We start from the raw sequence: 18,271 nt of genomic DNA, 5'->3' as shown, positions 1-18,271 counted from the left end.
TTTTTAATTTCGAAAGAAAGTCGACTGAAACATAGGAATTTTTGAAGGAAACCTACAATGAAGCTTCCAAATAAAACTCGTATTTGTTGGGGCAATAAAACACTGCTTTATATTTCCTTAATTATAAAGCTCGAGTCATTTCCTCAATATCCTGAAACATTTTTAAACTGCCCTCCATTGGAATAATTCATTTACGCGCCCCTAATGACCTGGGACATAAAGAACCAGTAATAACCAGCGCGAACCGCCACGAACCACTGCGAACCGGCGCGAACCGGTGGGAACCAGAACGAAGCGGTTACCAAACGACCCCATAAATATTTCTTATATTTCAATTTATTCCTTCCTTATTATAGGCTCCTAACAAGTATCATTCATATTCATATTTTATCTCGTTCTTGTTAAAATATTATTAATGTGAGTATTTCAGGCAAGGTTTCTTAATTGAGGAGCGGAGACCTCCAGAAATAGAAATTTAAATCACAAAACAATGATAGATATTATGGTGTTCTCAACGGATTCAAAATTAAACTTTTGAGTCTTAATATATTTTCGTGGAATGGATGTACCTTACTGCCATAGAAATTAAAGTATGAAAACCCAATAAAATGTAACAATTTTAATTGTCTGTTGCAGAAATAAAAGGTATTTGACGAGGTAATAGCCACTTCAATTACAGAATTCCCACGATCTTTGTCTTTGAAGTATTTTTATATCGCGGCGCCGCAGGAATTCCACAAGACGTCTCCTATTGCTTTGTTAAATGGTTACACTTTTATTCAATTCCACGCCGATTAGGATAAAAAATAATATGCTTAGAGACGTACAAAGTCGATCATTGTTGACAAGTTGAATAAACAGAGCAAAAATGAATGAGTATTATACTTTTTATTAATCTCATGATTTTACCGAGTATATTTAATTATTTTGCACAATATAAATCTCGTAACATGGCAGTAGTCAAGCTCTAGTTTAACAGATAGGCTACTTTTAATACTGAAAAAAAAATTTTGGATCAGAACATTTGTTTCGGACGTTCATAAGGAAAGTGTAATATTAGCTCATTTCACAGGAGACCATCTGAAGATTGTCTCTCGATGAAACATTTATGAGGGAGCTGACAAATGTGCGGCCTGCCGCTGAAATATCACATACGCAATTCGCCGGAGATCAGTTTTCATGGTGAATTCTGTATTTTTCAAAACTATATTCACTAATATTAATAAAACTGTGTTAAGTATAGAATAGATTTGAATATGATTTGTATTCAATATGATCCATAACTATGCGGCTCTAAATTTAAAATAAATATGAAGTATCATAAACAACAGTGTAGGATTGAAATATAAATAAAAACCCCTAAAAACCGTAAAATTTACTAGACTATTCCTTGTCAGAGCAAAATTTACGGTTTTGAGTTTTTTTTTTTACACGAACAAATCGTCACAAAAATACAATGACTCCATCAATAATTTTAACTGTTTTTTGTAATCAAACATAAATAAGAATGTAATGTTATCATATTTTATGAAAACCAAAATACACGACCTGCAAAAAAGGCTTTATATCGCATATTAGAGCACAAAGGCCGGCCGCAAAGTCCGAAACATAATGTGACCTCTTTGTCTTCACGGCCTAATGAAGTTTTTGTCCCACCGAGCTGGCCCAGCCCGAAATTAATTCCACGGCCGCCGAGATTAAAACGATATTTTGTTGACATTTTTCAATATTGAAAACATCTTTCATTTACGCCTTCGAGTCTTTTGTGCGTTCACAAAGCGACTTTGTACACAAATCACCTTTCATTAGCCTGTTGATTACGAAATACAATTTATCTTTAAGCCGCTAAAGGTCAGGAGAAAAGACATTAACAATTTTAAATGTTATTATTCATTTCATTCTTATGCTGTATCATATTATAGCATGTTAGCTGTGACATATTGTATGCTGTAGGTGCCATCATAATAAAATTATAAATACTAGAATAACCTAAACTCCCGGCATTCATACATAATTAAAAATCCATTAATTGAGAGCAAACCCGCATCGCAGCGTCAGACACTGAATTCCAATTTGGTAAAACCGCAAGCCGAAGAGAGGATTAAGGACGAGGATGCGCGAAACCGAGCTGCATGACGCGGTATCCGAGCTTAGATAGTCACCGTGAGCTCAGCGATACCATTGTACAGATTTAGAGAACGTTTGAGGCCCCACGTTGGGCGCCAACCAGAATTGTGGCGCCCAACGTGGGGCAATGGTTTTCAAAAAATTTGTCAGATTTAGGATAGCCTAGCGACAAAATGTAACTTAAATTATTGTTTTAAAGATTAATTACTAGTTCACAATATATTATACTATAAGGGAAAATCGATGGGCAAATGGTGGAATACATCATTTGGTCGCATTATGTCAATCCCAGCAGACAAATAATGATATAAAATTGACATAACTCAACCAGATCATTCACTATCTACCTACAAATCAATTTCTCTGATGCTACAAATTATAAAATAATTTTGGTACACCTAAATATTACAAATTCAATTTCCCGGAGATCGGTGAAACCGGCTATCCGTAAACTGTGAAGATCAGATCCTTGTACAGGGACTGTTTATTCGGTGTGGAATTTGTATCTGTTCGTATTCAATTGTTTGGGTTAAGTTTGATTGATTCTGATTCGGTAACAAAAGACCAGCGGAAACTTAAGAACAAAGAGTTGGCGCGATGAGTCCCTCTGATATTCGTACATCTGTACCGAAACGTCTGAACACTCTTGATATGTTAATTCGTTCTCTGAATAAATAATTCATTTGTTAAGACGAATCGCAGTGCGACATTGTTATTCATTTGTCCGCTTTAGAAATTTTCACCTTGTCCCACCGGAATAGAGTTAAATTTGGTTCCCGTGCGCCGGTTAAAATTGAAGTGATTTATATGAGCTCATAAATGAATTTATAATAATTCATTCTGTGACGGTATCGTCGGAGTGTAATTTGAGGTTTATAATTTATCGCGATTATCACACGATGACAGACCGACGCAATCCGAATAATATTTTATGTAAATCTGCGATTACGTATATAAATACATGCGATTGTGTTTAAGCCTTTGTGTACAATTTCGGTTTAACAATGCGATCCATACTAACATGCGTGAAACAATAAAGTGATTTCAATCTATTACCTCTTATAGCTTAAAACGATTTTCGAATTTGATAAAGAGGTACTGTCTACTGAGGCTCCAAGGAAAAGACATGAAAAAGTCTTACAAAAGTATTTCTGCGAAAGGGAAGTTGCAAGAAACATCTAATAAAATAATTTTGTTTGTAATTTTTTCACTATTGTTTGCTTATATATTATAATAATCTAAAACATGGGAGAGCCATGCTTCGGCATGAATTGGCCGGCTCGACCGGAGAAATACCACGTTCTCACAGAAAACCGCCGTGAAACAGCGCTTGCGCTGTGTTTCGCCGAGTGAGTGAGTTTACCGGAGGCCCAATCCCCTACCCTATTCCCTTCCCTACCCTCCCCTATTCCCTTCCCTTGCCTACCCTCCCCTATTACCCTTTTCCCTCTTAAAAGGCCGGCAACGCACCTGCAGCTCTTCTGATGCTGCGAGTGTCCATGGGCGACGGAAGTTGCTTTCCATCAGGTGACCCGTTTGCTCGTTTGCCCCCTTATTTCATTTAAAAAAAAAGTTGTTTTCCATCAGGTGACCCGTTTGCTCGTTTGCTCTCTTATTTTCATAAAAAAACGGATTATACAGTTAAGTTAAAAGTTTTCAATGTTGTTTAGTTATCTGTCACATGTCAAAATATATTACAATTTTTTGGTTAGATGCAGTAAAGTAATCGCTTAGGAAGTAACATAATATTTACATAAAATTATAACATACTTACTTTAAATGAGTATTAAACTAAGTATTTAGAAAACAGGTTAATGACAGCGTTATATCAGCGACACCGCACTACCATGTGACAACGGACAAAATTAATTACAAACAATTGTTTAATTTAGTAAAATTTACTTTAATAATGGTATTCATAAATGATTTCAATTAGTCAGCGTTTAACGAGATAATAATGTTTTACGCTCGTTACACTTGTCTATTTCACTAATTCGTTTACACGTTTCTGTGTAATAAAATAATGATGCAATAATTTTGTGATAAAACCACTGTGTGCTGTGAAATAAATGCTCTCTTCAAGCTAAAATAATGTGTATTATTTTATTTATTTATTTTAAAAACTTTATGCACATAATATATACAAAGGTGGACTTAATGCCTCCTAAATATTATCGTTTATTTTATGAAGTGACAACGCACTGCCATTTATATTTTATAAAAAGATATTATACCAACAACATAATTATCGCGGCAATATTTTGGCCCGGGGCACTCTCTGAGGTGTATAGGTTGAAGAGTGGAGTTCGGCAGGGTGGACGGACCTCTCCTCGGCTCTTCAACCTATACATGGATGATCAGAGAGCTGAGCAGTACCGTTACGCTGATGACATGGTACTGCTGAGCCCATCTGTCAGTGCCCTTAGGCGCCTAATAAGAATTTGCGAGCGGTACGCGGCGCATGGGCTCAGGTACAATACTGACAAGAGCGAGATACTCGTGTTTAAGGCGGGAACCAAGAGTTACTCTATTCCGAGCGTTACACTGAACAACGAGCCGCTCAGAAGAGTCGAGCGCGTAAAGTACCTGGGCCACTGGGTCACCGAGTCGCTGGCAGATGACCTGGACATGTCAAGGGAACGCAGGGCACTGTCAGTCAGGGCGAATATGTTGGCTCGTAGATTTGCTAAATGCACTGCAGAGGTGAAGATTACTTTGTTTCGTGCCTACTGTCAGGCTTTCTATACGTGCAGTCTATGGGTCAAACATACGCTAACGGCTTATAGTGCCCTGCGGGTCCAATACAATAATGGGTTCCGGGCGCTGATGGGGCTGCCGCGATTCTGTAGCGCGTCAGGGATGTTCGCAGACGCCGGAGTGGACGGCTTTGCAGCAGTAATGCGAAAAAGATCTGCATCCCTGATGAGAAGTACGCGGCAGCTCCAACAGTTACCTGCAACTCATTGCGAGTCGAATGGACACTGAGTGTCCATTCATGATAAAATGGACTCTAATGCATGCACAGTCACACAGTCTCACGTGATTATTTAATGTTGTGCAGTTATTGTTATAATATTATGTAATTTTTAAATTTATAATATGGACCATGTCTGAAATAAACAATTTGAATTTGAATATTAATAAGTTAGATTTACAACACTCATAATATAATCTAACGCAATAGTTATTATAGGTTAGTACATAGATTTTCTTTACATTAGAAAAAAAATCTTTTTTTTTTTCTAATGTTTAATTACGACCACGTTTTTATACTGTAAGCTTTAAGTGCCTTCCAAGCGTTATCAATGACCGGTAAACACCCGGGTCAATTTGACAGCAATTCCAAGATGGCCGCTCCAAGATGGCGGCGACATATTGCCGCGCGCTGACGTTGACAGAGCGCGCGCGGCACCAGCTTACAGATTTCACATTTGTAACCTGTCTGTAGTTTGTACTTGAGAAAAGAACCGGCGTTTTGTCGCGGAATTAGTATTTTATTTTGCAATCAGTCCTTTAAAGGGTCTACGATTGCTTGAAGAAATGTGCCAGTGAATATTGAATCTTCATACTGAATTACTAACCAAAGGATCCACGCAACATACAGACTTTATAATTATTATAGAAAGTTTTTTTTTCGTCAGTACAGTGACTTTTCTGTAATATAAGATTTATTATTATATGATACTAGCTGTCCCGGTGAACTTCGTGTCACTTTAAAACTTCTACGAATATTTTAAGACTAAAATTAACCCAATCCGTTCAGCCGTTTTCGAGTTTTAGCGTTACTAACACAATTGAAAATCCATTTTTATATACATTGCTCTTTAGAGTGAGAAAGTTACTATTAGTATTATACAGCCATTGTTTAAGATTAAAAAACTTTTACACCATTTCGATATCCCTCTTCGATCTTGTGGGGTACAAAAGCTCACAAAGCCAGGAATCTCCAGCAAATCCAAGGTCGCATTGGTCTTCAATAAGAGTTCGCTTCATATAAATGTAAATGCCGCAGTATGGGGTGAGAATTACCCCATCACAATGGCATTTGATTCAGAAATTCCCCATTGAATTTGTAATCTTTTGAATCTATTACTAGCGACAAAAATCTGTCTTTATTTAGGTAAGGAGGTTGGAGGATCAATAAATTGAAAAGACTTTGGATTAAAATGGAAAAAAAAAAATATTGAAAGACTAAAACGAAATAATGACACACTTATATAATATTAAATGTAGGCCTTATAATATTATAGTCGCGTCTATAGTCTATACTCTATACAGAAGGTAATCTCGATATTATAGTTGAAATCGTGTTCGGATCGCACCTAACACCAAAGTAGCTGTGAACAAAATATTATGTCAGATGCGTTGAGATTGGAACAAAGTTAAATTAGGGAGATTTATTTAAAACTAGATGATGCCGTTGCGCCAAAATTTGTTGTCGCGCGGGAACATTTGACGGACAGACAGACAGACAGACAGACAGACACGCTTTCACTTTTATAATATTAGTATGGACTTTCTTGGAAGAGAATTAGGGTCCAGAAAGTACACAATCTACACCAAACTGTAACTTTTTTTTTAAAGATAAATTTTCCACTTTTTTACTAAAAAGCGGTTCTTCTCGCCGGGTTAGTTCCCGAACCGGTGGTAGGCAACATGTAGTTCAACGTTCTGAAAATATTTGATTCAAATTTATTCAGAAATAAAACAATTTTTATTTGTATTTTATTTTAAACAATGGTGTCCTAGCTTTCACGCATATAAATATCAGGTGTTATACTAGACAAAAAAACTTGTAATTATGTCTAGCTCCAAGATATTAGATCTTCTAAATAAAAACAAATGACGAAGCGAGTAGTTTAATACAATTACTGCAATCACAACATGTGGGGGTATAATGAAATGTGCGGCGATACAAAAGCTACTTTATCACCGTATAGCAGAGTTTATTTTAGTTTATAGCTGTTGAATATAGGGATGGGTTATATCACATCAACATTCAAATCGCGTATCACTTTTATATATTAGTTGCTGCTTTGGTGTTTGTATTGTAAATATCGTTTTTCACCGAAATTTACAGGTCTAGCTGATATTATAGCGTATTAGATTTACCGCAACCTTTTTTGCAAAAACAGGTACCATTTCAAAAACTAAGAAGTCTGTTCTTTCTACGTTGATTACTCTATATTCTGTGGACAACTCGTCATGAAATTCCGTCAAAACTAGACTAGTAGATTTATATTGGAGCATTTTAGATTTAATCATTATGATTCATCTATTTAATAAAATAAATCGAAGCTTTAGTTATTTATAACTAAATGCTTGACCTGTACCATGGTGTTTAATAGAGATGCACTGTATAAAAGTATATTACAGAGAACACATCACAAACTGACCAACTACGAGTCGCCCCTGCACACGAGATAATCAATATAAAATTGTAACTTGCAAGACAAATCTATTATAATATATTGTTGTAAAGTTAAGTTGGGTAAAATACTCTAAAATTGGAACCGACAATTATAATCAGCCTATTGATAGTTTGGTTGATCATCTATACAATACATAATCAATTTTAAATTCTCTTAATATTCCCTGCACGTTAAAAAACCTATAATTTGGGGTCCAGCCCAAGATAGGGCTCCAACTACCCCAAGATAATTGTAATAACTATAATTGGTCCGGGACGAGCTATTGTCGTGACAATGGCATGTAGATTTGAGAATTGCGTGATTTGTGGTTCATTTGGTCCGGATGGATGGAATATGTTTTGTGAACGCTGGAGCTAAAATATGGAGATGACAGTGCGCTGTGAAATTAACGAGCAAAACTCTAAATCGTATTTTAAGCTGATTTTTCGTTTACTAGATATTACATTTTGGGTAATCAAACTTTCATATTAGAATAACTGTAGTTTTCAGAGCCTATTAATTGCCAAACGGCTCCCTTAGAAATACAGATATGATTATAATATTATAGTTTTAATTGCGAGCGATGTTGTGGGCACTAGTTAGTAGTTTAATAAGAATTTCTGACCTTATAAAGAGGTATGCCGTATGCCCAAAAATGTTGGGTCCGTAAAGAAAAGAATTCTTCTATCAAAGGCAATCCTTTATAATAATATTATATGCTAGTAAATGCTTTAATATAATAAATTATGTTTTATTGTCATAATATAGTATTATACTTCGTTCAGTTTTTTTTTTTATGAAATAAAGGGGCAAACGAGCAAACGGGTCACCTGATGGAAAGCAACATCCGTCGCCCATGGACACTCGCAGCATCAGAAGAGCTGCAAGTGCGTTGTTGGCCTTTTAAGAGGGAATAGGGTAATAGGGGAGGGAAGGGAAGGGAATAGGGGAGGACAGGGAAGGGAATAGGGTAGGGGATTGGGCCTCCGGTAAACTCACTCACTCGGCGAAACACAGCGCAAGCGCTGTTTCACGCCGGTTTTCTGTGAGAACGTGGTATTTCTACGGTCGAGCCGGCCCATTCGTGCCGAAACATGGCTCTCCCACGTATAAATTCAAAATAACTTCTAAAACTTCTAAGCTTAAATCGCTAGCAGTATTTGTTCTAATTCAGATTTTTGCCAATTTGGATGTAAACATTTAACATTCTAATGAAAAACTAAGTAAAGTAACAGCAATTTCGATTATGATGAATCCATTCGAAAGAATTTTTAGTTTTACCAAATAACAAAGAGGTAAAATGACATTCGGCATTCCCTGGCCCATTGTTTGGGGCCGCGATTAATCATCTTCGGGGCCTCATAAAAAGCCTCATGAAGGGCCTCCCACACATTTGTCAGCGCCCAGCAAATTGGGCCGATATTTTAAATGGCCCAATCGAACGTTGGAGATGTGTCGAATTTTTCTGTAACTCTATTACTGACAGCTTGGGGTTCAGATGGGATGGCTGATAGGATGGCGATTGGAATTATTATGAAGCCGGGGGAAGGATCTGGATTCATTAATGCTTGTATTATACTGTTATATTGTATCCTATTTTTTCAATAAAATCAATTAAATAACTTCACCAAGTTCGGGGTATTTTAATAATACTTTATTTTGTGTTTTTTTAATAAAATCAATTTGGTATAGAACCAAATGAACTGACATAATATGTCAGAAACCCACTTACAAGTATGGAAATTGCTGAATAGCAAATATTTAAAATACATCCATACTGTATCTGTCAAGTGGATTATGGATTGGTGGATAGCCTATCCGGCACTTATATAAGTGGTGGAACAGGCCCTTAAACTCTTAATTTCACAAAAGTTTTAAGTCACCATACATGTCTCTGGTTGTGGCCGTTACGGAATTTTACGAACAGTTGATTCAAATCATAAGTATTCATCAAAGATATTTAACCCATAATTTTCTATCGTTTTACGTAACATTGCAGCTAGCAATTATATAAATTGCTATTGACATTGTTTCGCTTATTATATAAATTGCTATTGACATAGTATTCACACATAATTGATGAACAGCACGGCGGACGGCTGGTAAATAAACGATTGCAAATCGCTACGCGGTCGGCTGTTTGCGCCCGTCAGCAACTTCATATTTAATTTGCTTATTAGCAAAATAGAATAGAATAGAATAGAATAGAATAGAATATTTTTATTGCAAGAATGTAGTGTTACATAGGTCTTAACATTAATTAGTATATTGTTCTTATACATTCTGCCATACAAATGGCGTGCAATTGAACATCGAAAATATCAGCTATTGAACTATAATAAGTAATTACAAAATACGATAGGATTCAATTAAGTACTTATTAATTTATCAAAATTAGTGTAACAATGTCAAGGTAATGTCAGAAAGTTAATTAATTCAATATAATTTAGTGTTAGTAACAGTAAAATGCGAAAGTCAAAATGGAAGTCTTAAGTTAATTATTAAATTGCGTAATATAATATTATAATAAATAAATTTTTGATACATTACATTGGCTCTGACGCATGAGACATGTATTCATTTAAACAATAAAAACAATGTTTTAGCAACCATTTGGATATCTCTCTTTTAAAGGCAGTTATAGGTAATTCCTTGAATCGATTAGGCAGTTTATTATATATTTTTATAGCATTTACGTAAGCATTTCGCTTGAAAATGTCCATTTTACATTGAGGTAGAAAAAGTTTGAATTTATTTCGTGGAGTGACGGTTCTGTTAATCATATTACAATTTAGTGGAAAAAATTCAGGGTTTTGTTTCACGAAAGTACAGATGTCTTTTATGTACATGCAAACCAACGGTAGAATGTTAGATTTTATGAATAAAGGTTTACAGCTATCCAACTATAGAAGTTACCATGTATCAAATTAACATAATTGTTATTTTTTCTGTCTTGTGTTTAGGGTTCCCAACCCGGAGATTCCGGTAATAATGCTTAACCTCCCGTCTTCCCGGAGACCGATAATTTCTCCGGTTTTTCAAAAACTAATATGACTTAGTAAAAAATTGTAAGATGAAGCTGTTGGACAGGACAATAAATAGCGTGAATGGCTGGCCACCATAAATAAATCTAAAACATCGTCTAACAACCAAGTACATATCGCCCCCCCCCCCCCCCCTCTGCATCAATATGCATTGAAAGATAAAAGAAATCGCGAGGAATAGGAAGTACTTAGCCGCCACGTGAAGTGCATAATCTGCATATGCATGCGAAATGATGCGGTTTCCAGGTCACATCTGTTGAAGGATCTATAAGTCTAGATCTAGATCTATAGATCGTAATATTCGTGCACAATTTCTACTTGAACAAAGATAAAACTGAAAACTATAAATGTAGAGCTTAGTAACCATATCAAATTTTAGCTACAGGGTAATTTTAGCCTTTTAAAAAGGAGAGGGTTTCTCAACTCGACCGTACATAAAATGATATATCTAGGTCACTGAACCATAATAATAATCAGTATTTATTATAATTATATTTTGTCTCTTTCAGTTCATGCAAAACATTCCTTTCTTTTACGCACTAATAAGTGTACATACAGAGATAAATTAAATTATTAATTATTATCTAGAACTTTTGTTGTACAAAATCAATAATTTTGTTCGAAATTTTTCAATGTTCTACTTTAAACTCGAAAACTAAGATATATGCTATATCTTAGTTTTCGAGTTATTATTCACTGTACCTTATCAAACAAATAAATATTTTATTCCATTAATCTAAGGGCCTGTTTCACCACTTTCTGATAAAGTGCCTAATAGGCTATTCACAACTTTTTGACAGATTCTCCATACTTGATCTGTCAAGTTAATTAGTGGATAGCCTTATCAGAAAGTGGTGAAACAGGCCACTATTCTCAAATCCTAAGCAAATACACAGTATCTGATAAACAAAATATCCTAAGAAATCCTAGAGAAACTTAATTCCCAAAAGAACTTCCCTATACAATCTCCAATCGATATCAGACAACAGCCCTTAGCCCAGATGCAACCTCTTGTAGCCCTATACCTTCCCAGGGCTCAGGCTACCCTGGTTCTCAAAGGTACACCAAAAAGGCCAGTATATCCTGAGCCCCTCGTAACTGCTACCGCGGCAAATTCTTTCATTAAGGACTTTAATTTCTTACGTGAAGGAAATTCACACGTTGTTTACCGGATGCTTGAATGTGCATAATGGTTCGCTATATATTTTCTGCACTGCGGTCGCAAAACGTTTTAAAACCAAGCTGAGTTTTATCCGTAACAGTGTAAAAGTATCCTTTGCGGGAATATAGGCATAATACGAAAAGCGATTTTGTGCGTGTTGGATATTAGTGTCACGATGATATTTTAAACCTAGAAAATTTATAAATATCGTGAAAAAAATATTTTTCAACACAACATAAACTGTCATCCAAACAGTGAAACGTCACTAAAATTAACGGTGCTTAAGTTACATGGCGCTTCTATTATATTACATTCTAGCATTTGTTGCACTTCTAGCCATTAAACATGGCTATTCTTTATCAGGCATGGCATGGCCTTACGATTAAAGTGGCATTTCAGAGTGTAACTTCTATAGTCTATACTAACTATAATATTAAAACTACGACTCACCCGTTTGTTATCTCGGAATTTGAGCCAGCCACTCATCACACTATTGTCCACGTCATAGCACTCCTCATCTTGAAGGTCTCTCCTGGTGGGGAGAGGGGAACCCCCAGGACTGTCCACCTCCCGCCTCCTCATGACAGGCGTACACTGCTGCGACATCCTCCCCTCATTGACCGCATCACTTCTGCGTCCTAACACCGGAGTCACATTCGCGGAAACCCCCCCTAGGAGTCTCCTGCTCAGAGGACTGTCTATATCGTTCAGCGCATCGCTTCTCCTCCCAAGCACTGGCGTCACATTCGCGGAAACCCCCCCTAGTAACCTTCTGTCCCACGGCTTCTTGCATTCCGTGTGCAGGCACAGATCGAAATTCGCCAGTTCCACCGATACCCTCGTCTGCAGCCCGCTGGGATGCGTGGTCAGGATGGTCTGCTTGGCGATGCTGCCGTGGCGGTGCTCGCGGCTCTCCATCGCGTGAGCTAAACCATTAGGTCAGCCATCGGTCAAATATATCGCCCGCATCTGGAAAGAACACGACTTCATTATTGCTTTCAATAGGTAATCGTTCCCTATCTTATGTAACGATCTTAACTGCGAACGACGGGACTATTTAGGCTAAGTGCGAATCGGACTCGCGCACGAAGGGTTTTCTATCATTTAAATTGGGGAAAAATAGACGAAAAATGCGTTTTTGAATGGGTGACCTTGAAAATTAATTTTGTAATATTTTTAGTTTTTGTTATTGAAGTAAATAATTTATAAAATTTCAACTGTCTTGCTATTAGGCTGAACAAGATATTGTGACAAAGCCAGCGGGGCTAAAATGGTAACATTTAGCAATTCCTCTCAATCAATTCAGCAAATGAATTGTGAAAACTGTCAAACTGACAAAAGTCAAATCAGTACGAATTACTAGACATGAAGTGCCAGCAGAGTTGCATTTTGCGATTTTAAAAAAATGAATCATATTATTATGATTCATATCATGACTCTCCAAGGCGACCATTTTGGCCCCGCTGATGACAGACAGAATATGACCGGACAGCGAAGTCTAACAAGATCCCGTTTTTCCTTTTTAAACAGAACTCTAAAAATTACGTCTCGTGTTTAGTCCTTTACACCTTCCGTTAATTACTTCTAGCCTCGAACTTTCCGCCATGGAATAATTCATGTGCTGATATTCGCGTCTCCGAATTCCGGCGCATCCTCATAAAATCGGTCGTAAAAAATTCTTCGAATGCCGGCCGGGGCGTAATCATTGTATAATTAAATTTAACTGAGGCCCCTTTAAAGTGCAATTAGAGTCGTACGTAGAAGACGCTCACAATTGAAGACATCAGTGGATGAACTGGGTAACTGATAATTTTGAAAATTGATGTTTTTTGCATAAATTGAGGCTTTAGGCAGAATAGACAGAACTGAGGAGTACCTTGACTTCAAACGAACAGGCAAACATAAAAAGATTGGGCGCAAGTGTCAATTTGAACATATTGCACCATGCTGGGCAACGCATAGGTAGGTAAGTACTGCGCGCACCAGCCGGTTTACTCTGCTTTTTTATTTAAGAAAACTTACAGCTAGATTAACAAGTAGTTTTAAAATAACACAGGAGGGCCAATTACAAGTTTTCACACTCATAAAATACACCAGAAACAAACAACAGACAAAGAATAGAATATTATCAGATTTACAAGTACATACTTGTAATTGGCCTTCCTGTGTTATTTTAAAACTACTTGTTACTCTAGCTGTAAGTTTTCCTAAATAAATAAAAATAAAATAAAATAATATTATTATATATTATGATATTAATTTATTTAAAAAAGGGGTCGCTAAGGTTCTTCTTTAGTCTGCCAATACTGGTACAGAATAAGCCTAGTTCTGTGCTCCGAGTCATCTCATTGTACGCTCTACTGGGTCTAAAAACATAGGAGTTTCGAGGATAGTTTGTTGATACTGGGGTGGGGGGAACGTACAAAAGTTGATGACGTCTAAGTGATGCTGATGGGACACTGATAGTAAATTTTTCAACGAGTTCGGGACAATCTATGATGCCGTTGAGAAGTTTAAATAGGAAAACTGTGAAGAAAATGATTTTTTTTTACAACGCGAATAGTTCTATACATAAGTTCTTTCGGACGGGAAAATTATTTGAAATCAAAAAATGTGGATTCCATGTATAGCTAGATATATTAGTTAGGTGATGAAGTAGGTAAGTTACGTTTGTTCAAATTATAAGGGAAAAAATTAGTAACTACTGTTATGTTGTAAATTTATAATTACCCATTTCATTCACAACTGACTTCAATTGACTGTTTCTGATTCCGAGTTGGCCCCGACCGTAATATTCTGTCCATTTATCGGGAGAGAGAGTTGTAATCTACGGAATAATAAGGGTAATGCCGTTTTAATTCAGGAATACCCCCTTAATGGAGCTTCGTAATGGCCGGCGGAGACTTTGAAATATTGTAACGAAATGATATTACTGCGAATGAGAGGAAACGTTTCCTATTCAGCTTCCCTCGAAATTGTTTCAATGAATTGATTGGAGTCATTTTCAGAAGCTACTGCTTATTATGTAGCTTTGGAATGATTTTAGTTTTGTTCAATAATAATGCTTCCAGCTCCCACACCGGTTTCGGTGACGGAAGCCGGTTTCTTTGAAACCAGGCCAGCTACGCAGGAGTAATTTTATAGTGCCCAAGTGTGTGCGCAGTACACAAGAGCACTCTCTATTCGTTTACACTCATAACCCAGTGGGACGGAAGACCGACACGACTGGCGAGAGATCAGGCGCAGGACCGACTTTTTACATGCCCATCCGACGCATGGATCATCTTACTTGTCAGACAATCAGGTGATCAGCCTGCATTGTCCTAACCAAACTTGGAAATAACATGTTGGGAATCGAACCCACGACCTCCGAGTCAAGAGCCGCGCTCTGTACCGCTAGACAACGGAGGCGTTAGTAATAGTGGTGGCAAGCGACTTCTTGATGGTGAGCGGTTACCGCCTACTACCACTCATAATACCAGAAAACCATGAACCATCGCTAACCTTGGACGATTTGAGTAAACCAGACCTTAAGGTCAGTCTGTAAGGTCTTAGTTTTTACCCGTTTGGGCCGGCTCATTCACTCCGATGATTTGAGGCTTTATTATGTACGATTGCTGATCTAGTCGCATTTCACAAAGTTGCAATTGTTCTGTATGCTCTAACTTGGATTAAGAGCATAACTTTTTTAACAAACGTGTTCATTCCATGGAACATCAGAGGGGTGCATAAAAAATAACCTGTCCATCACTTTTTGGTGTCTGTTATATTGGATTTTGAATTATGCAACAACATGGGTGCATTCAAATTTTCTTCAGAATAGAATTGACAAGCAAAATTTGACATAGTCAGCAAAATTACGAATGTTCAAACAATTTTATGGATTTTTCAGGGAGATAATAATATTATCATGATTACGAAGATTTTGATATAGGTAAGCTCTTTACTTAATAATATAATAATTTCATTAAAGTTAAGAAGTCATTAAATTATTTGAGTGGCATTTAGACAATCCATATCCTTACTAATATTATAAAATATGCGAAAGTATGTCTGTCTGTCTGTTACCTCTTCAAGGTTAAACCACCGAACCGATTTTGAATAAATTAGGTATGCAGATACATTGAATCCCGGGAAAGGACATAGCTTACTGGAAAAAATGTACGGTTCCCATGCGATAAATTAATTTTGGCGCAACGGAGTTGTGGGAGTCATCTTGTTAGACATAAATACTGTCATCTATTACTAACTGTCATGTAAATGAGCCTTCACGATTGGACGTTGCACTGTGCAAAATATTATGCAATAGTCTGGGAGCCACGGAATATGTCTCGAGTGTGACAAATGCCCAATTTGTGGATTTGGCTCTTCATGCCGACGCCGTCTCTTGGACTAAATAACTGTATATTGTAATGGACATGAGTCTGAATATGTTGAGAGTTGAGACTGCAATACTGTAACTTTATATAGACTACTATAAAGTTACAGTATAACTTTAAAAACACTTTAGTGTGTGATTTCACTTTAATGTTTATATTTAAAAATACGACTGCTTTTTACGCTGAAAAACTGCAGTTTTCTGTTTACGCGAATGTTATTACGCTGCACTGTTTTAAACACTTATGGACTGTGTCAAACTCTCTTATTGTCATCCACACTAATATTAAAAATGCGAAAGTGTGTACTTCTGTCCGTAACCTCTTCACGACTAAACCGCTGAACCGATTTTGCTAGGTGTAGAGATACTTTGAGCACCGGGATACGGCGAAGGCCACTTTTTATCCCGGAAAAATGTGCAGTTCCCGCACGATAAACGAAACACGCGTCATCCAATGTCATATAACGTTTACCCCTCACTTTCCACGTATCGCCTTTTTTCCAGCTGCCGTGATCGAGGGAGGTCAAGAATCAAAAACGCAGGAAAAAAACGTCGAAGAAAAGTCCTTTGTGACAAAAGCTATAGGTGGTTAAAACAATAAAAAGTTTGTTAACAATTACCTACAGAGCTACAGAGGTAATTATTGCTTTATCAACGATATTTCCATGGTGACGAATTCATACAGATCGGCCTGCAATGTTTATCACGCTGTTTATTTAAATGTCCCTAGTGATGTCCATATTGTAATTTCTCTATCGACTTTTATCGATAAAATCAAATTATCTCAGCTTGTTACTATGAGCTAAAGTTACATTCAATTTGTAACTAAATATTCTTGTCCGGGATTCAATAATATTATGATAAAAGTTTATCGCGAAATATGAAATTTACCGTAATAAAATAAGCAAGTTGTATTTCAATAAGCCCATTTTAGTGATCATAAGTCTTTGTTACTATTCAAACGTACATTTCAAACGCTTTAAGCCGATAAATAAAATTACTTTCTTATGAAGCTTTTTTAATGTTTTGATAATGTTTATTACTAAGAATGTACGGTGCAATACGTAGGAACGAATATCTGCGCGCACAAAATTTGCGGCCAGTATTTAGTACCAGATGACCCTCGCAACGGAGTTGCACTAACTTTGTTTATCGCTTAGGAACCTTATATTTTTCCAACATAAAAACTATCCCATGTCCTTTCCCGGGACTCAAAGTATCTCCGTAAAAAATTTCAGCAAAAATGGTTCAGCGGTTTGGGCGTGAGGATAAGACAAACAGACAGACACAATTTTCCAATCATATTATTAATTATTAGTATGGATGTTAATATTTCAATCATCTACCTGATTTCATGAAACGTAGATTTAATATCTAGATTCTAGTCCATACGCTGACTATCCAACTTGTGGCCCAGTAACCCGCACAATCTGTGTCATGTGTCAGACTTAGCCGGTAAGCCGAGCTATCTAGCATAGATCCAGGTAATTCCAAGTAATATTTTGATGATGTGGAAACTCAGTTTAAGTGCAGGTTTCACTCAAACTTTAGTTACCTTCTAGATATTAACATGGCAACTGTACAGTTGTTGCGATACAAATATTTTGTGTCCTTTTTAGGTACTCAAAGTATATAATATATCAAATTTGATAAATCAAAGTATATTATCTAAAAAAACATCCGAAGAATGAAGACCATCAATGTTAATTTAGAATTAATTGGCGGTTCACATTTACTAGGTTCAAAATAATAATTATAGCATTGACAAGATCAAACTATATTTAGATTTTTAACGAAACGTTCTCTGTTTTTTCGAAGCATACAGACAACGTATTGAAAAAAAAAAACATCAGCGATAGCGCAAAAGATCGTAAAACAAAGTGAGCTAAAAGCTTTTTCATCGACAGTTTTGCGCACCACTACCAATATGCGGTCTCGTAAACCAATTTGTCTGTTTGTGTGACACGCCGCACGCGCGGAACTCGCACGACTAATGAATATTATAGTTATCGCTGATAGGTTTACATGGGGCGATTAAGCTGTTAAACGGTTTTTATATAAAGTTGTACTTGTTTAATTACATCGATAATTCGTTTATCTTGAGGGAATGGAACGTTTTTTCGGAATTAAAAATATTTTTTTTTTTCTT

At 36.6% G+C, this 18,271-nt stretch overlaps 1 protein-coding gene across 1 annotated transcript in view; it reads right to left on the bottom strand.

Moving 5' to 3' along the window:
* LOC121735334 overlaps positions 1–12,680 on the bottom strand; it is a 334,344-nt gene extending 321,664 nt beyond the window's left edge. The window contains exon 1 of the mRNA XM_042126124.1: positions 12,195–12,680. Coding sequence (XP_041982058.1) covers positions 12,195–12,662 — 468 coding nt within the window. The 5' untranslated portion in view covers positions 12,663–12,680. The remainder of the gene's footprint in view (positions 1–12,194) is intronic.
* Between the last annotated feature and the right edge of the window lie 5,591 nt (positions 12,681–18,271).

This window comes from Aricia agestis, chromosome 17, assembly GCF_905147365.1.
Source record: "Aricia agestis chromosome 17, ilAriAges1.1, whole genome shotgun sequence".
Lineage (NCBI taxonomy): Eukaryota > Metazoa > Arthropoda > Insecta > Lepidoptera > Lycaenidae > Aricia > Aricia agestis.
This window is presented reverse-complemented; position numbering and strand designations above follow the sequence as displayed.